General features: G+C 49.4%; 1 protein-coding gene across 2 annotated transcripts in view; it reads left to right on the top strand.

The window, feature by feature from the left end:
* Nucleotides 1–13159, top strand: part of CDH6 (cadherin 6) — a 61756-nt gene extending 48597 nt beyond the window's left edge. For both annotated transcript variants that reach the window (XM_038770445.1, XM_038770444.1), the window contains 6 exons: nucleotides 3299–3552; nucleotides 4523–4659; nucleotides 6514–6635; nucleotides 7668–7785; nucleotides 8655–8906; nucleotides 11194–13159. In XM_038770445.1, coding sequence (XP_038626373.1) covers nucleotides 3299–3552; nucleotides 4523–4659; nucleotides 6514–6635; nucleotides 7668–7785; nucleotides 8655–8906; nucleotides 11194–11684 — 1374 coding nt within the window. In that variant the 3' untranslated portion in view covers nucleotides 11685–13159. The remainder of the gene's footprint in view (nucleotides 1–3298; nucleotides 3553–4522; nucleotides 4660–6513; nucleotides 6636–7667; nucleotides 7786–8654; nucleotides 8907–11193) is intronic.
* Nucleotides 13160–25231: the final 12072 nt, after the last annotated feature.

The following is a 25231-nucleotide window of genomic DNA, read 5'->3' as shown; positions in this document are numbered from 1 at the left end:
GAATGAGAGAGCGGAGTCGAGGATGACACCAAGGTTGCGGGCTTGTGAGACGGGAAGGATGGTAGTGCCGTCAACAGAGATGGGAAAGTCAGGGAGAGGGCAAGGTTTGGGAGGGAAGACAAGGAGTTCAGTCTTCGACATGTTGAGCTTTAGGTGGCGGGCAGACATCCAGATGGAGATGTCCTGAAGGCAGGAGGAGATGCGAGCCTGGAGAGAGGGGGAGAGAGCAGGGGCAGAGATGTAGATCTGGGTGTCATCAGCGTAGAGATGATAGTTGAAGCCGTGGGAGCGAATGAGATCACCAAGGGAGTGTGTGTAGATCGAGAACAGAAGAGGACCGAGCACTGAACCTTGGGGAATCCCCACAGTAAGGGGATGGGAGGGGGAGGAGGAGCCTGCAAAAGTGACTGAGAATGAACGACCAGAGAGGTAAGAGGAGAACCAGGAGAGGCCGGAGTCTGTGAAGCCAAGGTCAGATAGCGTGTTGAGGAGAAGGGGGTGGTCCACAGTGTCGAAGGCAGCTGAGAGGTCGAGGAGGATTAGGACAGAGTATGAGCCATTGGATTTGGTAAGCAGGAGGTCATTGGTGACCTTTGAGAGGGCAGTTTCCGTGGAATATAGGGAACGGAAGCCAGACTGGAGGGGGTCGAGGAGAGAGTTGTTGTTGAGGAATTCTAGGCAGCGCGTGTAGACAACTCGTTCAAGGAGTTTGGAAAGGAATGGTAGGAGGGATATGGGGAGATAACTAGAAGGTGAGGTGGGGTCAAGAGAGGGTTTTTTTAGGATGGGAGAGACATGGGCATGTTTGAAGGCAGAGGGGAAGGAACCAGTGGAGAGTGAGCGGTTGAAGATGGAAGTTAAGAAGGGGAGAAGGGATGGAGCGAGAGATTTCATGAGATGAGAGGGAATGGGGTCAGAAACACAGGTGGCCGGAGTAGCACTTGAGAGGAGGGAGGAGAGCTCCTCTGAGGATACTGCTGGGAAGGATGGGAGAGTAGCAGAGAGTGTTGAGAGCCGGGGGGTTGGAGAAGGGGGGGAAGTGACTTTGGGGAGGTCGGACCTGATGGATTTAATTTTGTTAATGAAGTAGGAGGCCAGATCGTTGGGGGTGAGGGAAGGAGGAGGGGGAGGAACCGGGGGCCTGAGAAGGGAGTTGAATGTACGGAAGAGCTGGCGGGGGTGATGGGCATGCGTGTCAATAAGGGAGGAGAAATAGTTTTGTCTGGCAGAAGAGAGGGCTGAGTTAAGGCAGGAAAGGATAAACTTGAAGTGAACGAGGTTGGCATGGTGTTTAGACTTTCACCAGCAGCGTTCAGCAGCTCGAGCGTAAGAGCGAAGGAGGCGGACAGTGGCAGTGATCCAGGGCTGTGGGTTAGTGGTACGAGAGCGGCGAAGGGAAAGGGGAGCGAGTGAGTCTAGCTGAGTAGAAAAGGTAGAGTTGAGAGCAGTAATCTGATCATCAAGACTAGGTAGAGAGGAGAGGGCGGCGAGGTGGGGTGTGAGGCGCTCCGAAAGATGGGTGGGGTCCAGAGAGTGGAGATCTCTGTGAGGGAGTAATACGGATTTACAGGGGAAAGGAGTGTGAGTGAGGAGGCAGGTGAGAAGATTATGATCAGAGAGAGGGATTTCAGAGTTGGTGAGGGTGGACACAGTGCAGCGATAGGAGATGATGAGGTCGAGGGTATGACCAAGTTGGTGAGTGGGTGAGGTGGGGTGGAGGAAGAGGTTGGCAGCGTCAAGGAGAGATAGAAGGCGGGTGGCAGAGGAGCCGTTAGGGATATCCATGTGGATATTGAAGTCTCCGAGGATCAGAGTGGGCATGGAGAAGGAGAGAAGGAATTGAATCCTGAATCGAGCTATCCCTGGTATTTACCGGACACCCAGTGAGGGCTGAGAACTGTACTGAGCACTTGGCACAGTGTAATGGGAGCAAGATTCACATTCCCCACACTCAAAGAGCTTACAGTCTTACAAGCTTATAAAGGGTATTTACAGATACGTGCGCACACATAAACAAATGTCAGTCATTCAATGCTATTAAGCACTTACTGTGTTCAGTGCACTGTACTAAGCACCTGAGAAAGCACACTACAACAGGGTTGGTAGACACGATCCCGATCCCTGCCCACAAGGACCTTACAGCCTACAGTCTTTAAGTGCTGTGGTTAGGAGTAAAAAAACAGAAGGGCTAAAGGTGGCTGCTGATTGATTCATTCATTCATTCAATTGTATTTATTGAGCACTTACTGTGTGCAGAGCACTGTACTAAGTGCTTGGGAAGTACAGGTTGGCAACATATAGAGACGGTCCCTACCCAACAGCGGGCTCACCGTCTAGAAGGGGGAAACAGACAACAAAACAAAACATATTAACAAAATAAAATAAATAGAATAAGTATGTACAAATAAAATAAACAGTAATAAATATGTACAAACGTATATACATACATACAGGTGCTGTGGGGAGGGGAAGGAGGTAAGGCGGGGGGATGGGGAGGGGGAGGAGGGGCAGAGGAAGGAGGGGGATCAGTCTGGGAAGGCCTCCTGGAGGAGGTGAGCTCTCAGTAGGGCTTTGAAGGGAGGAAGAGAGCTAGCTTGGCGGATGTGCGGAGGGAGGGCATTCCAGGCCAGGGGGATGATGCGGGCCAGGGGTCGACGGCGGGACAGGCGAGAACGAGGCACGGGGTGAGGAGATTAGCGGCAGAGGAGCGGAGGGTGCAGGCTGGGCTGTAGAAGGAAAGAAGGGAGGTGAGGTAGGAGGGGGCGAGGTGATGGAGAGCCTTGAAGCCGAGGGTGAGGAGTTTTTGCCTGATGCGTAGGTTGATTGGTAGCCACTGGAGATTTTTGAGGAGGGGAGTAACATGCCCAGAGCATTTCTGCACAAAGACGATCCAGGCAGAGGCGTGAAGTGATTGATATGATTACGCTGCTGAGAATTAACAAAGGAAGACTGGAAAGCGGTTGCTTCTCTTTCCTTTAGTTTCCTGCTGAACAGTCAAACAAGAGACAACTCAAGTGCAGAGAAGGGAGATTTGCTAGACTGGGAGCTCCTTGAGGGCAGGGAATGTGTCTGCTAGCTCTATAGTGCTCTCCCAAGTGCTCAGTCCAGTGCTCTGCACTCAGTAAGGACTCTATAAATGCTCCTGCCTGATCAATCGATTGCTGGTTGCCACATCCTGCGTCCCATCCCTGATTCCACTGTTTGTGGCATTTTTCTCCATCCACCTAAGTGTGGAGTGCCGCAGCCAGCAGCACCCCTCCCCTATCCCACTCTGACCGCATGCTTCCCCTCTCCTCAGGTGCTAGACTTTGAGAAGAAGAGAGCATACAGCCTACGGGTGGAAGCGTCCAACCCGCACACGGAGGCCCGCTTCCTGCACCTGGGCCCCTTCCAGGACGCGACCACGGTCAGGGTGGCGGTGGAGGACGTGGACGAGCCCCCCGTCTTCGGCAGGCGCACCTACGTCCTGCAGGTCCAGGAGGATGCCCCACTCAACAGCACCGTGGGTTCTGTGGACGCCCAGGACCCAGATGGGGCCAAGAATGCTGTCAGGTGAGCGGTCGCCGCTCTGGAGAGCCCACCCTCTCTGGGGAAAACCTGCCCTCTCCACAGACTCCCACACACTCAGGGATTGAATGAATGAATGAATATCACCCATACCAAGGATCCCACCCGCTCCGGGGGATCCAACCTGCACTGGGGAGCCTGTACACTTAGTGGGCTCCCACCCACTCTGGGGATCCTGCCTGCTCCAGGCCATCCCACCCGCTGTGGGGGTTCTGCCCGCTCCAGGGGCTCCCACCCACTCCAGACCATCCCACCTGCTTTGGAGATCCCACATGCTCCAAGGGATCACACCTGCTCCAGGGGAGAATCCCTCCTGCTCCAGGGTTCCTGCTCGCTGTGGGGATCATCAGCCACCTCCACGGTCCACCTGGGTGCCAGAGCTGCTATGGTGCAGACCATGGGGCTTCACAGGCCCATCTGCAGGGAGTGAAGTGCTTAGTAAACACTGAGCGCTCAGGAACTAGCATTCATCCACTGGAGTGGGATGAGGGTCAGCAGTCTGGGGCTCCGTGGCCAATCGCAGTGCCCGAGGAGGGCTGGACCCAGTCCTTGTCCCACATGGGACTCACAGTCTTAATCTCCATTTTACAGATGAAGTAACTGGGGCCCAAAGAAGTGAAGTGACTTGCCCAAGTTCACACAGCAGACAAGTGGCAGCACTGGGATTAGAACTCAGGTCCTTCTGACTCCCAGGCCTGTGCTCTATCTGCTAGGCCACGCTGCTTCTTAGCTGCTCTATCCACTTCTCACACTGCTTCAATCTGGGAAGAACGCAGTATCTAATGTGACAGACACTAGGCCATTCTGTTAATAAAGTGGAGAAGAAGGGCGAGCCAAGTCAATTTTCTCTTGTCTCCAAATGTAACGGTGAGCCGGGGCCTCTCTCACATCGGTTTACGTGCAAACATGAAGAGGAAAGGCAAGAGCGGGTCTTAACGGTATTCTGTGTTTTCAGGTATTCTGTTGATCGCCACACAGACATGGACAGGATATTCAACATAGATTCTGTCAATGGAACCATTTTTACTTCCAAACTTCTTGATCGGGAGACACTTCAGTGGCATAACATCACAGTCGTAGCAACAGAAATTGGTAAGTCAAATGGAAATCCTGCTGAAAACCCCTGGGGAGTAGATCACATTTTCCAAATGAGAGTTTGGGAATCCTGGCATTGGTCTCAGACACCGTGCTGGCCCAACTAAGGGAGCCCCAGGGAGAATAATCTGGTGAGAGGGGGGACCTGGGCTCTAATCCCAGCTCCACCATTTGCCTACTGTGGGACCTTGGGCCTCAGTTTCCCCATGTGTAAAATGGGGATTTAACACCTGTTCTCCCACCCCACCCCATCAAACTATGAGGCCCAGGGAGGATGGAGACTGTGTCTGCCTTGATTATCAGTGCTTGGAGCAGTGCTTAGCACATAGTAGTTAACAAATACCACAATGATTAACAGAAACAAAATGGTGTTTCTGCTTTGGAGCCAAAGACACCGAGAGTGGGACTGGCTCCCTTTACTTAAACTGATGGCCATTTGATGGGGTTTCAAAAATCCCCCATTTTAGAGGAGACAAGAAAATAACTTCCCATCCTTCCATTGTTTGAACAAAGTTTTCTATTTATAGCTGTAAAGTGATTATGTTTGGGGGGCATTGGTGATTTTTAGAAGTTCCTTGCAGGCTGGTTTGAGTTTTGTAGATAGCCATCATGTTTTCTGTCCACCTTATTCTCTTTCTCAAAATGGGGGAAAGAGGAGACCATCTACTGCTCCCCAGAAGTGATGGGCTGTCTGTCCTTCTTGGCCTCTTTCCAAGGGCCCAGGGGCCTTGAGACCAACCTCCCCCTGCAGCGTTGGGGTGTGGCTCGGGGATAGCAAGTGGCATGTGGTTGGGTGGCAAAAGGGGCAACCCTCACCTTGTCCTCCTGTCATCTCAAGCTTAACATGTCCAAAAGAGAGCTCCGCATCTTCCCACCCAACCCCTGTCCTCCCCTTGACTTTCCCATCACTGTAGGCAGCACCACCATCCTTCCTGTCTCAAATGTCCATAGCCTTATCCTTGACTTCTCTCTGTCATTCAACGCACATATTCAATCCATCACTAAATCCTGTCAGTCCCACCTACACAACATCGCTAAAATCCACTCTTTCCTCTCCATCCAAACTACTGCCATGTAATACAATCACTCATCCTTCCAGGGAATTTTCCCAGGGAAGGAGGAGTGCACCATCTCAGGTTCCAGCTCTCCTTATGCAGCTCCACACCTAGTGCCACGTCTGGTGCCGTGCCTAGTGCCACGCCCAGCACACTGCAAGCCACCTCTTAGGGGTCCAGTTCACAACAGCCATGGCTCCTGGGTAGTACCCAGGTGTGACTCCCTGATGATCACCTTAGTGCTTCACTTCACCCAACCCTAGGCCCTTCCTAGACCCACACTAAAGACTGCCCTCACGTCAGTCTAAGGCAGTCAGCTGCCATGGATTTCCCTGCCTCCCTGCCCTTCGGTTCTCCCCACCCGGGAGCAGGAGGAGAATAGGCTCGATTCAGTCATCCAGCCACTGCCTCTCAGAGAAGCAGCGTGGCTCAGTGGAAAGAGCATGGGCTTTGGAGTCAGAGGTCATGGGTTCAAATCCCGTTTCCGCCACTTGTCAGCTGTGTGACTTTGGGCAAGTCACTTAATTTCTCTGGGTCTCAGTTACCTCATCTGTAAAATGGGGATTAAGACTGTGAGCCCCTCATGGGACAACCTTATCACCTTGTAACTTCCTCAGTGCTTAGAACAGTGCTTTGCACATAAAAGCGCTTAATAAATGTCATTATTATTATCATTATTATTATTTGCTCGTGGCCATTCTAGTGTGAGCTACCCAGTCAGTCAGCACACTCCAGGCTGACGGAAGCAGTTCTCCCTGCGGGTCTGTGGTCATGCCTGGGTTTTGCCTTCCCACAGGCAACCCCAGACAAAGTAGCCGGGTGCCACTCTTCATTAAAGTCCTGGATGTCAATGACAACCCCCCACAACTGGACCAGGCCTACGAAACATTCGTCTGTGAAAAGGCCACGGCGGAGCAGGTAGGTGGAGCCTGGGCCTGCTGGACCACTGGGGTCAGAGCTCTCGAGCCTTCTGGGACTCCCACAGGCAGGCGGACTGGGCCATTTGGTTCAATTCGCCCCCCTGCCACCACGGGGCCTACTGACCTTCTCGCTCCCGGCCCCTGGCTCATCCCCTCCCCTTCAAGGCAGGCAGGCCGCTGAGTTCTCCACCTTCAAAGCCCTTCTGGAGTCTCATCTCCTCCGGGAAGCCGTCCCCAATTAACTTCATCTCAATCAAGCAATCAGTGGTATTTACTGAGTACTTACTGTATGCTGAACACTGTGCTAAGCGCTTGGGAAAGTACAAGTTGTTAGACACGATCTCATGAAAGCCCTCTACCTGTAAAATGCCACTTCAGCACCCTGACACAATCTCCCGAACCCCTTCTACCCATAAAATGCCACTTCAGCACCCCTGTGCTGTGTGCACAACCTATGTAAATTTTTTCCTAGAGCTTAGAACAGAGCTTACACATAGTAAGCACTTAAATACAAGAAAAAAATGTTATATATAACCTATTACTTCCTCCTACCTGTAAATTATTTTAGCATCTGTCTCTCTTGCTATACAGTAAGCTCCTCAAAGGCAGGGATCAGGATTACTAACTCTATTGTCTTCTACCAAGCACTTAGCACTGCTAGGTAAATACTAATGAGTGATCTATTGATCTTAGCAGACCGGCACAGCCTTGTGTTTCCTGAAGGATGGGTATTGAGCACTTTGGTGTCAGCCTTTCAATGCGGTTCAGATTTGCAAGCTGTCAGAGTGAGGAGTAACTTCGGGAAGCAATCATAGTTCCTATAGAGCTGACAGAATCAGATGATGGGCTAAGGTGACGAAAACTAGCAGGATTTTCACTCAGCCCACCCGAGATTTTCAGCCAAAGGATCCCCAGGCACTTTTGACTTGCCCCGTGGGGAATTTAAAAGATTAACTAGGGAAGGCCTGCTCACTCCTCTTGCGGGAATCTGTGGTCACTCATTGCTTGTATTCACACTCACATTCTTTAGCTAATACAGACCCTAAGTGCTGTGGATAAGGATGACCCTCACGGTGGACACCAGTTCTCCTTCTCCTTGCCTCCAGAAGTAGTCAATAGTGCCAACTTTACAGTTCAGGACAACAGAGGTAAGTGCAGTCACCTCTGCTCCAACCTGTGTTTTCACTACGCAATTTGGAGAAAACTCGATGGAAGGATAATCAACCCCAATGTAGCTGTGAATTGGTTCTAATGTGTTGGTTCCAGTAAGTGACAGGATGATGTGGCAGCCCCTGCTATCGATGCTTCAATAGCTTTACTATGAGAATCAATTGCCGTGATTTGATATTCATTGTTTACTAGGAACTCATTTTAAGCACAGTGGATCAGCACAAAGAGTGACAGTAAACAGTAGTCAGGTAAATAAATCAAGCACAATAATTTTCACTTCAAGATTTAGCCTTATAAATCTTGCAATAAGCTTTCTTAGTCTTTTTTCGTGCGTGTTTTTTTTGTCACCCTTGGCCTAGTGGAAAGAGACCGGGCAGGCCAGGAAATCAGGAAACCTGAGATCTGATCCCAGCTCTGCCACTTTGCCCTGTTCTGTGACCTTGGGCAAGTTACTTGTCTTCTTTGGGCCCCAAGTTTCCTCCTCTGTAAAATGGGGATGGAATATCATTCTCCCTGAGACCAGAAACCTCATGTAGGATGGGGACTGTCCAATCTGATTATCTTGTACCCAATTCAGCACTTGGCCTGGGACTTGGGACACAGGGAGTACTTAACAGATATCATGATTATTATCTCTATTCCTTTGGAATCTGAGAGTAGCTGTGCCTTGCACTGCTTCAGCTGTTGGGTTGTGAGGAGGGGTGAGGCAGAGAGCCGCTACCACATTGTTGGATAAAAGCTCAGACGTGAAATGGATGGCAGTTTGGCTTTCCAAAGCCGGCCATGATCCTGGGCCCTCCTGAGTCTTGGAATCACGGCCTGATACTATCCTGCTTTTGGCTTTCAGACAACACGGCGGGGATCTTCACACGGAAGAATGGGTACAGTCGGCACGAGATGAGCGCCCACTTCCTGCCCGTGGTCATAGCGGACGGGGAGCACCCAGCCCAGAGCAGCACGGGGACGGTGACCGTCCGCGTGTGTGCCTGTGACCGCCACGGGAACATGCAGAGCTGCAGCGCCGAGGCCCTGGTCCACCCAGCCGGGTTAAGCACTGGGGCCCTGATGGCCATCCTCCTGTGTGGAGTCATCTTGCTTGGTACGGTGAGGGGGAGCTCAGGTCAGCGGGAGGGGCCATCCGTATGGGGGATGGGTGTGGCAGGTGTCAGAATGGAGACGGGCTGAGCAGGTGGGTGGTGAGTGGTGAGATCACCAGTACGGGGGTGGGGGGGGGGGGGCAGAACACTCAGTACAGGAGGGTGGGAGCAGCAGGGTGTCGCTTGGCATGGGTGGGAGGCAGGTATTCAGCAGGAGGCTGCCCTTCCCAAGTGCCTATTGCAGTGCTTGGCCCACGGCAGATGCACAGCAAATATTATTGAGTGTAAGTTCCTTGAGGGCAGGGATCGACTATACTATTGTTCTCAACCAAGCGTCTAGTACAGCGGCTTCACAGTAGGGACACAGTTGGCACTGCTGGAAATGAAGAGGCTATTGATGAGGGCAGCACATTTTGGGGAGCACTTCCTTATGAAAAATTCCCTTTTTGCATCCTAAATTTGAAAGAGCCTGGCATCCACCCTTAGGGTCAGCCCAATGCTCGTCCTGGGGGTCAGGAACAAAATCCATCCTAAAGGTTCATGTCAGCTCAACATCCACACTGAGGGTCCTCCTGACAGAAGCCCAAACAAGCCCAGCAGTGGAATCCTGGACTACAGGTCCCTAGGCTGAGTCCTGGCCAGGAACCCAGACATCAGCATCCCCTCCGGGCAGACATGTGGAATGCGGGGCTCTGCAGGGGGCGGGCGAGAGGGCGAGAGGGCGAGGGTGCTCAGGTGTTTAGACTCAATCGTATTTATTGAGCGCTTACTATGTGCAGAGAAGTGGACTAGCAGAGCCCAGAGAGGTGGACTAGCATTGCTAGGGAGCTTACTGCCCTCTCGGGATTCTTTGCCACCATCTCCAAAGCCCCTCTCCCTGCTCTCTTGTCTCTGGCCTTGTGACTACCGGGCTGAGTAGTCCCAGGAGGACCAGGGGGAAGGCTGGAAGGATCCTCTCAGTCTAACACAACCTGGGCCAACCGCAGCAGTCATTGGTTCTGGAGGGAAGGGGCCAGCCTTAACACCAGTGGTAAGACCTTCTGACTTTTAGAGGATCAATAAGAAAGAGCAGCATTCCTTTCAAGAAGAAATGGCTCAGGACCTGGGTACCACACAGCCTGGTGGCTAGAGCATAGTACAGAGGATCAGGAGACCTGGGTTTGAGGCCTGTTGTGACCTTGGAGAAGTCACTTAAACCTGTCTGGGCCTCAGTTTCCTCATCTGTGAAATGAGGACAAGATCCATGCTTTCCCTGCCTCCTCGACCGGGAACCCCATGTGATACGAGGTCTGTGCCTGGGCTGATTATCCTGTGTCTACCCCAGCCCTTACCACAGTGCTTAGCACAGAGTAAGTGCCTCATCAATACACCTGTATGAGTGATCCAGTCACCAAGATGCATGACTGAAGGTTGAAGGAGCCTCTGTGGTGTGTGAACAGTAAACCTCATCTCAACAGGGGACCCCTTGTGTCCGGGGAGCCTCTTCCTTTCCCAATTCCAGACTGGCTCAGGGTTAGTGCAGGTCTTCTCTCTGCGGACTCCTGGAGCAGAGGCTACAGGAACGATGACTCGCCCAGAGGAAGAAATGAAAATGGCAGCAGGCACTGTGGGGACAAAACCAACAGGCCAGCAAGGAGCGACCTCTCACGCCCGAGGGTGCAGGAGTGATGGGTGGCTACCCGCTGGTCTCAGTGGACACCAATCCAAACCTCAGAGTCATCAGCATCATCATCACACCCTGACTGAAATATCTATGTACATATTAACAATAGAAACACGCTGATCTCTATTGTCAAGATGTGATATCCAAATGCCTGGTTGGAATCTGAATTTCTTTTCTCCCTATCCTGGAGAGAAAAGAAAAAAGTCTCCCAAAAAGGTTATTTCTGACACCTAGGTCAGCAGAACTGTCCCGCACGTGCCCAGAGGTAGCAGTCTTTTCCTTAGAAGAATTTTCCTAGCATTTTGGGTGTCAGCATTATTTGCACTCTCACTCTTGGATTGTAAATCTCTCTCTCTCCTTGAGACATTTTCTCCACCCTTTCCAAGAGGTAAAAACAGCTTCTGATGAGAGAAGCCCAGGTGGTTTCATATGGGCCCCTATCACTCTCCCACGACTCTCGATCCTGGACTCGGTTGTTATGAAATGGCTGGCTCCCCCACCAGGGTCGAGCCAGCCACACTCTTTGGCCGCTCTGCAGTTGGTCACCCGGTTGCGGGAGTTGGGCTCGGCTCTAATAGGGTGGTAAATTAACCCTCATTCCCCTTGTGTCTTCTCTCTGCTGACAGTGACGGTGGTCCTTTTTGCGGCTCTGAGGCGGCAGCGGAAGAAAGAGCCTCTGATCGTTTCCAAGGAGGACATCAGAGACAACATTGTGAGCTACAATGACGAGGGCGGGGGCGAGGAGGACACGCAGGCCTTTGACATAGGCACGCTGAGGAACCCCGAAGCCATCGACGACAACAAGCTCCGGCGAGACATCATGCCTGAGGCCCTGCTGCTCCCTCGACGGACTCATGCGGTGCGAGAGAACACCGACGTCCGAGATTTCATCAACCAAAGGTTAAAGGAAAACGATTCGGACCCTGGGGCACCCCCTTATGACTCACTGGCCACATACGCGTACGAAGGGAGCGGCTCGGTGGCCGAGTCCCTGAGCTCCCTGGGGTCTGTGACCACGGATGGAGACCAAGACTACGATTACCTCAGTGACTGGGGCCCTCGCTTTAAGAAGCTGGCAGACTTGTACAGGGGCGCGGACAGTGACAAGGGCTCCTAATTCGCCCATTGACTTTTGCGTTTCCTCCAGCATAGTGAGATCCACCAGGTGGCTCTTGCTTTCTAGTTATCCACGGTTCCGTGATGGGTTCTCTTCCCTATCAGTTTTCAGATGTTCCATGATTGCCGTCTATGTGGATCAGATGTTCCAGACTTTCTCTAGGAGGCTCTCAAGAGCTTCCGAGAGGCAAATGTTCATAGCCTAGTGTGCCCGGCCCGCCCAGCAGGGCTTGCGGGGTGGTAGAGGGCCGGGAGGGTGGAGAGCGAAGGAGGTAGTCTGGCTCCTCCGCCCTCTATGGACCCCAACTCTCAAGCGGGCTCTGTTTCCGACAGCCTGCGGTGCTCACTGGATTTCACTCTGTTGACTCGGGACGACTGTAGGAACCATTCCGTGCCTGTGGTGGAGTTAAGAGCCTGGGATTTTAGAACTGGCTCTAGTCAGAGTCCCAGGGAGGGCCGCTCTCTTAACGACAGGCCCCGGATGGGCTGATTACGAAAGCGAATCTCAGAGATGTCCAAAATACCACATTCTGGAAGTCCTTACTGCTCCTACACAGCCACTGAATCTAACGATCGAGATGTGAAAATTCGCTCATTCCACTGCAGGGGGAAACAGGCAGGAGTGGGGCTGGCCCACCCAGCTGAGGCTCATGGGGGAGTCTTGGTCGATGATCCCCCTCTTGCAGTGGGTTTGGGCCAGAAGATTCAAAAATAAAAATAAAAATAAAATAATATCCCCTGGAATCAAGTCACCGTGATTTACACAGTGGTCTGAGACCAAACCTTAACTGGGAGTGTCTATGTTTTCTTCTGGGCCCCTATGGGCACACAAATCCATGCACAGCCACACAGGCAGATATGTACATATACACCGATATGTACATACCTCCATGCACACAGACTTCTAAGTGGGAAAATAGGGGCGGTGGAGTGGAGGATCACAAGTGAAAATGTGCATTCTTGTACTTGGTGGAGGTCTCGACAGATACTCAAAACTTGGTCCTTTCTTTGGATGCTTTATTGGAGATTATTAAAGGCCTAATTAAAATGAAAGATGGCTTTCAACAACACGAATATCTTCTAATAGTTTTTTACTTTTGTCTCTATGGCAATCCTGTCACTCATGTAGGAAACTAAATAAAACAGTCATGGTCCTCCCCCAACCCTATTAAGATACGCAAGGACCAGAAAAGCAATCCAATCTATTCTTTCTATCACTGAGTGATTAGCATCATGGAGCTGATTATTTTGGGAATCGAGCCTAGCTGAACTAATATTTTCAGCATTTTCCCATCATTCATCTTGGTTGACTGTTCTAATGAGTTGAACATTAGAACATTGCAATGTGCAGTGATCAGGAATCTCCAAAGTACTGTAACTTAATGACCCTTGTTTTCAACTTAGAAAAAGAATGTTTGTGTACATATAGGATATATACAAGTATATATACATATACTTATGCATACACTTCTACAACCAGCCTTACATAGCAATTTGTTTCATTCAAAGCTCCTTTATGGTAGATATTTTTTGCTGCAATTTCAAAATTGGGACAATATCGCACCAGCAGCTCTGTCCTATTCACACAAAAATTATTGGGAGATTGATTTTTTTAATGGGGGAGTATTCAGGGAGAGATGATTCTAGATTAAGACGATGATGCTAGATGATGATGATGAAATGAGATGATACTAGATCAAGTGCTTAGTACAGTGCTTTGCACACAGTAAGCACTCAATAAATATGATTGATTGAATGAATTTAGAATTCCATTATTAAAAAGCCGTTAATAGCCAAGGAAGGGCATATGCCATTTCTCCACATGCCCAACCAATCTTTCCCCAGAATATCTCACAGGTGCCATTCAGTGTGTCTTCCATTCCAATACACTGATCCCAGCCTGCCATCATGACAAAAACTGAGAGCGATCTATCGATCAATCTTTTGGGACCGGGGTGGTCCCAGGGCCCCTAAAAGAGGGAGTTGAGTTTCTTCATATAAGGAAGAATCAGTAAAGGTTCAAACCCCACTTGGCATTGGATGGCAAGTGATCTTTCCTTTTCACCCTAAAAAAGTTACCACTCCTGGAGCAAGGCATAGCTTGAGTAATATCTTTCCAGGGGAAGCTTCTCCTTGCCCCACCTCCCTCTGGCAATCTGTAGCGGGCAGCTCCAACACCCAGGGCATGAGGACCGGGTAGATGGGGGTGAAGTTTGGGAATCCAAACCCCATGGTCTGTTGGTGACCTTTCGGGCTTGGCTAGCCCTCAGTCGGGCTGGGAGAGGTGGCTGGGAGGTCCACCCAGAGAAGGCTGCAGAGCTGAGAGAAGTTGTCAGCAGCCCACCAGAGACGAACCAGAGCTAAGCAGTGGAACACAAGTGCCTAGATTCCTAGGAGGTGGGGGCAAGGACCAGTGGGTCATGGCCTTTTTTTTTAATGGCATCTATTAAGAGCTGTGTGTCAAGCACTGTTCTAAGCAATGAGGTAGACACAAGTTAATCAGGCTGAATACAGTCCCTGTCCCGCATGGGATACACAGCCTAAGCAGGAGGGAGGACAGGTATTGAATTCCCATTTTGCAGTTGAGGAAAATGAGGCAGAGAGACTTCAGGCACCTCGCACAAGGCTACAGAGAAGGCAAATGGCAGAGCTGGGATTAGAAACCAGGTCCTCTGGTTCCCAGGCCCACCATGTTCTATCCACTAGGACATGATGCTTTCCTATACCTTGGTTTTCTATAGCGCTTTTCTTCCCAAAGCACTCTTACAGTACACTCCCAGACACTTAGTACAGTGCTCTGCACGTATTAAGCATTCAACAAATGCCATTGATTGATTGAATTAGCTCATTCTAGGCTTCACAACAACCTGTGAGGCAAGTAGAGGAGGCAGGTGGTATTATCCACATTTTAGAGAGGACGAAACTAAAATACAGAGAAATTAAGTGACTTGTCCCTGATCACACACAGCAGGTTAGCAGTTCTGCTTGGGCTCGAACCAAGGTCTTCCAGCTCCTAGACCGCCTTTGAATAAGGAAAGGAGGCAGGTGGCTTCCACAGTCAAGAAACCGGTGACAGGTTCGTCTTGGGAACCAGTCATTCTTGGCCTCTGGCAGAGATCAATCATGTTCACTACAGAATGGGCTCCTTAACCTACCACGTACCACTTCAGCTATCATGACAACCAAAATTAATTCCGAAAAACAACAACTTTATGAGGCAGAAGCATTATTAATTAAATCTAAGTGTTACTTTTCCATAATTCAGACCCCCAGGCATCACTCACCAGCAGTTAATGAGGCATAATTCCATCACCCCACTTCACGTCTCCCACCTCTGACTCCCTATGATCTCAGAGAAGTCAGAGTGTAATTAGAAAAAGAGTGAGAAGTCTAGCACGAGGACCAGGCTGCTGGAAGAAAATGGGTTTTTGGCCTAGTTTCACCAACACCTCATCCAGGTGGATGGTGTGTGGGGAAGAGGCTGGCCAAAGTTACATCACCCTTCCAAGTTCAATGGCTGCAATTGACCAGGAGTAGTTAATGCTAGATCGACCTATCAACAGCGTTTGTTGAACACTCCCTGTGTTCAGAGCAGTGTACTAAATGTTTGAGAGAGCACAAGATAGTACAATTGGTAGACATGGTAGATTTGTCATCATCCCTCTTGAGACGTGTGGCTCTGTTCTATTTTCCATTAAGCTTCTACTTAGTGCACCTGGCACATCATGCCATCTCTGCCTTCAGGGAACTTACCATCTAATGGAGCAACTGACCATCTAAGGAATTATTGTACAACACTGACAAATTTTCCAAATAGACCAGGAAAAAACCCTTCAGCAGCTTCACAGCCTCCCCCGATCTGGTTGATGATGAGGTTGAAGCAAGAGACCAAATTGCCCAGCTTTTAAAGGGAGCCACCTCTTGTCCCCTGCCTGTGTTAGCCTGCTGAGGGGAGCGGGGTTACTGCCAATCAGGACCCTGAATGTCACTTGTAGCAGTTCACAAAAGTCCCTGGCTCTCACTAGGAGGCTCGCCAAAGCTGCTGTTCTCCATCAGCCTGGGATGTAGCTTTAACTCAGGCTCGGCAGAGAGAGGCGGCATGCTGAGGGGGAAGGAACTGCTGCTTTTTGACCCCTCCCTCCATCATGCCCATTTCTCAGTCTGGCCCTGAAGGGCCCCCCCCCCATCCACCTGCCCCTTAGCCGAGGTGCAGCACCCAGACCCTCCAGACATCTCTGGGTGCCCTTTGGGCTTTTCCAGAAAGGAAAGTGGCCCAAACACTTAAATCATGAACCCTGGGGCCAAAGGCGATGGATGGAGTGACAGACACTACCGTGAATGCATTAAGCGCTGGGCTAAATACTGAGGGAGCCACAAGATAATCAGATCGGACAGTATTCCTAGCCCATGTGAGGCTCGTGGTCTGCAGTGGTAAAGCAGGTATTTTATCGCCATTTTACAGATGAGGGAACTGAGCCTCAGAAGGGTTAAGTCACTTGCTCAAAGTCACCCAGCAGGTAAGTGACAGAGCCGGGACTAGAATCCAGGTCTCCTGACTCCCAGGCCTGTGTTCTTGCCACTGTTTCCCCATCCCAACATTCCCAGATGATTCTCAGAGACTAGAGAGGTGAGAAATGGGAACCTGAGACCCAAACCAAACCCATGTTTTGAACTTCATCCAATCTATTAGGGAAGAAAAATTTTAAAATAGGCTGGCATTTTTGTGGTTTTCATAGAGCAATCAAAACCCATGACCCTGGAAACACCCAGGACTTGGTGCCTAGCAGACAGATAGAGGTATGCAACCAATGGGGGTAAGGTGGGGTGAGTGTGTGTGTGTGTGTGTGTGTGTGTGTGTGTGTGTGTGTGTGTGTGTGTGTTTTGTGTCACCTTCTTGTGACACAGTCAAATTGGGTCGCCCTGAGCATTTTGTATGCAGATGGCTACAGGACTAGGATCCAAGCCAGGGGCAAGAAAACTCAGGCATTGCTTGACCATCCATTTTGTTCCATGCTAATAGTTCCATGCATCCCCAAACACACTGAGTGCATTCCTTGCTTTCCAAAGATGGAGTGTCCATTGGCTTGGGAGCAATCAATCAATGCTATTCATTGAACGCTTTTTAAAAAATTCTAATCCCGGCTCTGCCACTGTCTGCTGTGTGACCTTGGGTGAGTCACTCAACTTCTCTGTGTCTCAGTTACCTCATCTATAAAATGGGGATTAAGACTGTGAGCCCCATGTGGGTCACGGACTGTGTCCAACCTGATTATCTTGTCTCTACTCCCGAGCTTAGTCCAGTGCCTGGCACACAGTAAGCATTTAACAAATACCACTTTAAAAACATTATTATTATGGTATTTTTAAGCGCTTACTATGAATCAGTGTTTAAAGTGCAAGTTAATCAAGTCAGAGCAGTCCCTGTAACACATAGGGTTCACAGTCTTAATACTTTCTACTCAGAGTTTTGGAAGCAGAAGACATAGTTCCTGCCCTCAAAGAATCTGTACTATCATCCAGACAACAGGCATAAAAATGGAAGGCAACATGGCCTGATGGAAAGAGTTCAAGAGCAGGCATCATGTCTACCAACTGTATTTTACTCTTCCAAGTGCTTAATACACTGCTCTGACTGAAGTAAGTGCAAAAAAAATATCATTGATTGAGACTTCCAGGTTCTAGTCCCAGCTTGCCACTGGCTTTCTGGGCGACAAAGCAAGCCACTCGACCTCTCTGGACCTGTTTCCTCACCTGTAAACTATGGATAAGCTAGACTATGAGTTCTTTGTGGGCCTGAGACTTTGTTTCACTGTGTCCAGAGCACTGTACTAAGCACTTGGGAGAATAAATACAATAAAATTGTCAGACAGGATCCCTGCTTAGAAAGAGCTGACAATCTACCCACCCCAGCTTAGATGCTCTGAAAAATCCATTTTCTATGTGAAAAAGTTGGACTCGATTCCATCTAGAGGTTTGTTATGGTCAGGGAACAGGTCCACTAATTCTATTGAATTGTACTCTCCCAAGTGCTTAGAACAGTGCTTTGCACGTAGTAAGTGCTCAGTAATTACCTTGATTGATTGTTAGATGGGATGGAATCCTTTCATCCTTGGAGGAGGTGGCCCAGACCCTCGGTGAACTTATATGGGCTCTGCTGGATCGTCTCTTTCCCCAGCAATGGGGAGAGCATGGGCAGAGGGAACCGTTCCCCAAACTGGGATGAGCAGCTCAGCTCTCCGGAGGATACTGATTCCCAGTCCCACCTTTGTGGAACGAGTGGGAGAGGAAATGATGCTCACATCAGCCTCATCTGCCCCTCTAGTATTTTTCTAGATTAGTCTTCGGACAGAGTAGCTCTACACTACAATGGGAGGACCAGACCCCAGTGCCAAGGAATATGTCCAGAAAGAGCACCCGGACTCATACACTTAAAGTTGAAAAAATCTCTCATTTGAAATGCTGATACTTTAACATCTCTGCCTTGCTCATTAGAAATCACCTTCATGTTCTATTTTCACTTTCTTTTGTTTTAACAAAATACCATGACAGAGTTATGAGATACCTAAGTGGAATTGAGGTCAGAGGGAAATAAAGATTCTGACTGGCTGTGTTTCAAGCAGGACCAAGGTCCCACACAGGAGGGTCATTGGGTTATTCGATTAAATTCAAAAGAGCCAGAGTTTGCTACTTTACTGCCCTGGGCTGCAAACTTAAATCTCGTCCTCTAGACTGTAAGCCCGTTGTGGGGAAAGAATGCACCTACCAACTCTGCTATATTGTATGCTCCCAAGTGCTTCGTACAATGCTCTGCACACAGTAAGAGGTCAATAAATACCACTGATTGACTAATTGATCAGACAGATTTGGCATGGAGCCAACAACCTTCCTCAGAACAGGGAAGAGAACAGTCTGCTTCTAGGACTGCGCCTTGGCCGGAAGTATGGTTAGAGGCTCTTTGTGGGCTTTCTATGATTATTAGTTCCTGCTAAAAACAAAATGTATAGCACTGATGGGCAGTGGGCTGCCTGACAACTGAGCCACACAACAAGATGGACTTGTTTCAGTTCTGCTCAAAGAAAAATGGGAACTGGCAATGTGCCATTTCATGGCTTTGGCCAAGAGATGGGACTCGAGAAGCAGTGTGGTCTCACAGAAAGACCCCAGTCCTGGCAGTCAAAGGTCCTGGGTTCTATTTACGGCTCTGCCCTTTGTCTGCAGTTTGACCCTGGGCAAGTCACTTCACTTCTCTGGACCTCAGTTACCTCATCTGTAAAATGGGGAATAAAACTGGGAGCCCTATGTGGTACAGGGACTCTGTCCAGCCTGATTATCTTACCTTTACTCCAGTTTTTAGTGTAGTGCCTGGCACACAGTAAGCACTTAATAAATATCATTATTATTATTACTATTATAACAAATTCCATTTTTAAAAAAGGTTGGTCAAGGAAAGCATGGGCCCAAACGTGCTGTGGGATTCCAGGCTAGAAACCAGCCAATATGTCTGGCTCTTCTCCTACTGTAGTTTGTTATTTCAGACCCCTAAGAGAAATGCTCTTCATGATTAATTTTTTTAAAATTAAAAATTCTTCCAAGTAAAAAATGAAATTCATGCCCCCCCCCACCCCCGCCACCCTCTTGCCAGAAATGTACCCACTGAAGTGCCCGGATGCTGCTCCTTTCCTGGCTATCCTCTCCTTGCTCGGTGAAGAGTGTCTGAGGGAAGTCTTCTCTGCCCAGCATTAGGAAACCTGTGTGCTCAGGAAGATTTCCAAAATGTAATAATTCACATCTGAAAGGGTCTTTGCATTAAAAAAGGAGAGCTGGAGCAATTACTTTCTCTTGGTGTGGCAGGCTTTCTGTTACATGGAGATGGCAACTGTACACTCTCCTCACCCTGGCCTCTCACAGGTCTTGTTCACTGAAATTGCTTCTCTGATGATTTAAAGATTTGGAAAAAGAATGTGGTTTTACTCTGTGATTTCTCACAAAGAGTGAATTTGCCTTTCCGCAAATCAATTTTTGTAACAAGTTATTCATATGCTATTACTCAATAAATGGCTTTTTTCAGCATGTTTTTTTCAGCGTGTAGACAAGTGGCAGAGCTGGGATTGGAACCCAGGTCCTTCCAACTCCCAGGCCCACGCATGAGGCACTGGTCTACCCCCATCCAGCCCATGCTCTGCTCTCCTCTGACTAGTGCCACCACTGAGGCAGCAGGTAGCCCCAACATTTGCTGAGCAAGTAGCACTCCCTTCCCCACCACAGTCAGGACCAATTGGCCCAGCCTGGTAATCACACTTCTCTTCATCATCATCAATGGTATTTATTGAGCATGTACTGTGTGCAGAGCACTGTACTAAGTGCCTAGGAGAGTACAATTCAACAGAGTTGGTAGACACATTCCCTGCCCACATGGATTTGCTAATGCTACTGCCCTTGTCATGGTTATGGTGTTGCTGCAGTGCTCACTTTCAGCAGATCGATCAGGGGAAGTTCAGTTCACTTAGTTCAGGGGGAGATGCAAGATCATCGGCTCAGAACACAATCCCTGTCCTGCAAAGGACTTGCTGTAAAGGAGAGGGAGGGCTAGGTAGGTCATCCCCATCGTTCAGAGGAGCAAACTGGGCTACAGAGAGGGTAAGTGACTTGCCTGAAGTCACACAGCAGGCCAGTGACAGAGCTGAGGGTAGAATCCAGGTCTCCTGGCTCCCACCATGAACCCTCCAGACCACATACCCTGCCCGGGTCCTGCCGGTCCCCAGGTCCGTCTACAGCAGTTCTGCCAAGCCAAGGCCAGAGATCAGGCTTTTGGGCTGTTTCCTGTGGGGCTTTGCGATCCCCTCCATGCCTCCCTCACCCACCCGTCCCCCACAGCTATTCCACAGCCCAGGCAGTGTCTGGCTCAGACCCATTGGCTGGCTGGCCTGCACCAAACCCCACGGAGTCGTCCCCAGCCAACTGCGGACAAACCCCGCAACCGCTGCAGCCCATCTCACCGCTGACAGACAGGGCCAAGCGGGGGACTCAATGTTCAGGGAGCCCCAGGGGTGTGGAACCCACAATGGCCATGGCTCCCCACCCCCAACAGCCAGATCGTTGTACGGCCTTGACAGCACCACATTCTTAATCAGAAGCTCCTAGAGGGCCAGGAACCCTAATTCTCACCTGTTTTCTTCCTCAGCCTTTAGTAGTGAAACAGCATGGTGTAGTGGATAGAGCACAGGCCTGGGAGCCAGAAGGTCATGCGTTCTAATCCCAGCTCCGCCACTTGTCTGCTGTGGGACCCTGGGCAAGTCACTTACTTCTCTGGGCCTCAGTTATCTCATCTGTAAAATGGGGATTGAGACTGTGAGCCCCACATGGGACAGGAACTGTGTCCATCCTGATTTGCTTCTATCCACCCCACTGCCTGGCACATAAACACCATAATTATTATAGTACTATACTTTGCACTTAATTATTATGACTATTACCACTATACCACAAAACCACATGATCTCCAATTCGCTGTCCCATCCCCATCACATAACCAGTAGGCTCCCCTCACCCCTCTTGCCAATTCCCAGATGAAGAGGCAATTCAAAACCATTCTGGCTGGTTCTCCTGCAACTAAGGGTCAGCAAGGGGAATTCCCACAATCCCTCTTGCCTCCTCATGGCAGTCTCTCCCGACTCCGCTACTGCCTCTTTAACCAGCCCTTCTGGGGTGAGCCTCGGCTGGGGCCCCCCTGACAGGATACCATTCTGGTCTCAGGTCAATTAGCTTAATTGGGAGAAGGGCTCAACCCATTTTCCAATTAAGACTCCCAAAGGTGTAATCAGAGCAACCTTTAACAAAACAACAACCTCCCAAAAGTCCCTCGCAGCTTTCCTCTAATAAGGGTGTGGCAGAGGCAAGAGAGTTTAAAAAGAAAAGTAGAGAGAATCGGAAAGGAAGAGAAAGACCCCTTCCTTCCCCCATCACAACCCAACCAGACAGTTGCTCTCTTTCCTTGGTTATCATTTCCACAGCACCAGGGATGTGTTACATCTATCCCATTATATTGCAAACTCTTTGAGTGCAAGGGCCAGACCTTGGGCTTTCAGGGTATGCTCCCATGTGTTCGGTCCGGTGCTGGGCAAGGTGCCCAGTCCAGCGCTAGGAAACCTCTGTCCCCAACACTGTCTGCAATCACCGGATCCCGCCTCTCCCAGCGACCACTGTGGCTCTACCTCCTCCTAGGTGACCTGGTTTGTCGAGTGTGTGTGGGGGTGGGGGGATGGTTCAGCGGGGCCCAGGAGCCAGTGGTCAGCCCAGAACAGGACGGTTAACCCATGCTGGGGTTGGTGGAGATTGTATCGCCGCTGATGAAGAGGATGAGAGAGACAAGGAGGCTAGTTCAGTTTCCTGCTCGTGACCTGCAGGTAGAAGGAGCTGTCAGGCCCCACCCTAGGCCACTAGGGGGAACCGAACAGGATCCCATGAAACCTGACAGCCCCACTGACGGTGGGATAACAACAATAATGGTGTTTGCTAAGTGCTTACTAATTCTATTTATTTTTATTAATGATGTATATATATATCATTAATGTATCAGTAATCACGAGAAGCATCGTGGCTCAGTGGAAAGAGCACGGGCTTTGTAGCCAAAGGTCAGGGGTTCAAATCCCAGCTCCATCAATTGTCAGCTGTGTGGCTTTGGGCAAGTCACTTAACTTCTCTGTGCCTCAGTTACCTCATCTGTAAAATGGGGATTAAGACTGTGAGTCCCCCGTGGGACAACCTGATCACCTTGTAACCTCCCCAGCACTTAGAACAGTACTTTGCACATAGTAAGCGCTTAATAAATACCATTATTATTATTATCTATAATTCTATTTATTTATAATGACAGTACTGATGTCTGTTTTCTTGTTTTGATGTCTGTCTCCCCGCTTCTAGACTGAGCCCGTTGTGGTCAGGGATTGTCTCTGTTGCTGAATTTACTTCCCAAGCGCTTAGTACAGTGCTCTGTGCACAGTAAGTGCTCAATAAATACGATTGAATGAACGAATATGTGCCAAGCATTGTATAAAGAGCTGAGACAGATACAAATGATGAGGTCCCATATGGGAGCTCATAGTCTAAGCAGGAAGGAAAATGGGTATTTTGCAGATGAATTCAAATAGAAACTCCTTACCATCGGCTTTGAAGCACTCAATCAGCTCAGCCCCTCCTCCTTGATTTCCTACTATAACTCAGGCCACACACTTTGCTCCTCTAATGTCACCCTACTCACTGCACCTTGATCTCATCTCTCACCACCACAGACTTCTTGCCCACTTCCTGCCTCTGGCCGGGAACGCCCTCCGGCTTCATATCTGACAGACGGTCGCTCTCTCCACCTTCAAAATCTTATTGAAGGTACATCTCCTCCAAGAGGCCTTCCCTGATTAAGCCCTCATTTCCCTTCTCCCATTCCCTTCTCTGTCACCTTTGCATTTGCATCTGCACCCTTTATTCAACCCTCCCTCAGTCCCACAGCACTTATGTATGTATCCACAATTTATTTATATTAATAGCTATCTCCCCAACTAGACTGTAAACTCACTGTGGACAGGGAACATATCTACCAACTCTGTGGTATGGTACTCTCCCAAGCGCATAGTACAGTGCTCTGCACACAGTAAGTGCTCAATAAATACAATCGATTGATTGATGAGGGAAGAGACCAACAGAAGTGACCTGCCCAAGGTCACCTAGCAGATACATGGCAGAGTCGGGATTAGAACCCAGGTCCTCTGACTCCCAGGCTCGTATTCTTTCTGCTAAGCTATAATGGGATGTCTGCTCTCTGTCACTCCGGATACCTCCTGGTCACGGGGTGGGGAACAGCGAGAGAGAGGCTAAGAAACAGAGAATCTCTGGGCTCCTGCTGGAAGTTCAGGGCTCGACTGACAACAGCTCGATGGCTTATGGGTGCTTTAGAAAATGGCTAAAAAAAATCCACTCGGAGGCCCTTACCTAGTTCCAGTTTCCTCTGTAACTTCCCCAGCTTCTTCCCTTCAGTCATGCAAAAGGCTTTCACACTAATTTTCAGGCACTGGGTAATTATAATCTTCCCGGTGGTGGTAACTCAGCTCAAATGAAAGCTTCACGGCCTGGCTGCCCTTGAATTCCCAGGACAGAAGATGGGCTGGAGACTCAGGAAGAGACTTATTAGTTTCAGCTTTTTTGGAGGTAAGTGTTGAATATTGCAGCTGGGTTTTTTAATCAGGAAGAAAGAGCGTCTGCATTCCCGGGGGAACTGCGAGCCCAAGCTGAAAGGCAGTGGCTCAGCTCTTGTGAATTCCTGCTCACTGGGAAGGAGGCGGAATTAAGGTAGGCTCCACTCCGGGAACGTGAGAGGGGAAGGAAGGTCAAGGCACTTCGGACCAGGAAATAATCCCAACGACTAGTTCAAGGACGTGAGACAAAATACTCGTCTCGGAGACTGCTGTGAAGGAAGCTAAATTCCCCTTCTGAGAGGCGAAAAGTGACCAGTCAGGATGTGGGTAGATCCTGCTTGATTCCACATTGCTCCATTCCACTTCTCCCAAACTATGCTGGATCTGCCCAATCTGGATTTTCCTTGATGTCTAGAGGGACAGGGTTGACACAAATTCTACTACACTGGACTCTTCGAAGCACATAGTACAGTGCTCTGTACACAGGAAGTGCTCAGAAAATACAATTGATTTGCTGCATGCACAGGAGTCAGGCAGAGGTCTGGCCTGCTCGGCCACTAGCTCAGTCAGTGGATAAAATGAAATCCCGGCCCTTCCTTCTCTTAATAATAATGATGGCATTTATTAAGTGCTATGTACAAAGCACTGTTCTAAGCGCTGGGGAGGTTACAAGGTGATCAGGTTGTCCCACAGGGGGGCTCAGTCTTAATCCCCATTTTACAGATAACTGAGGCACAGAGAAGTTAAGTGACTTGCCCAAAGTCACACAGCTGACAATTGGCAGAGCTGGGATTTGAACCCATGGCCTCTGACTCCAAATCTCGTGCTCTTTCCACTAAGCCAAAATGCTTCTCTGACTAGGAGCTCTGCAGGGGACAGGGACTGTGTCCCACCTGATCTCTTGTTTCTTATCCAGGGTTTAGCATTCATTCAATCGTATTTATTGAGCGCTCACTGTGTGCAGAGCAGTGTACTAAGTGCTTGGGAAGTACAAGTCAACAACATATAGAGATGGTCCCTACCCAACAACAGGCTCAGCTCTTGGCACACAGAACTCTCTTAATGGATACCCTAACTGATTAATGGACAGCTCAGTCAACAGATTAAAAAAAAACAGATTAAGCACCAACAGAGAATCCCATGGGGAACAGGGACTGTGTCCAATCTGATTATTTGGCATTTACCCAGAGATTAGCATGTAGTAATCTCTTAGTAAATACCCTAATTCATTCATAAATGGCACATTCTGCAGATAAAATGCCAGATACAAAAAACAGATAATATGCTCTTCGACTGTGAACCCCACAGGGGACAGGGTCTGTGTCCGATCTGATTATTTTGATTTACCCAGCACTTCGCACAC

Source organism: Tachyglossus aculeatus, chromosome X3, assembly GCF_015852505.1.
Source record: "Tachyglossus aculeatus isolate mTacAcu1 chromosome X3, mTacAcu1.pri, whole genome shotgun sequence".
Lineage (NCBI taxonomy): Eukaryota > Metazoa > Chordata > Mammalia > Monotremata > Tachyglossidae > Tachyglossus > Tachyglossus aculeatus.
The sequence above is the reverse complement of the archived record's forward strand: the minus strand, read 5'-3'. Positions and strand labels throughout refer to the sequence as shown.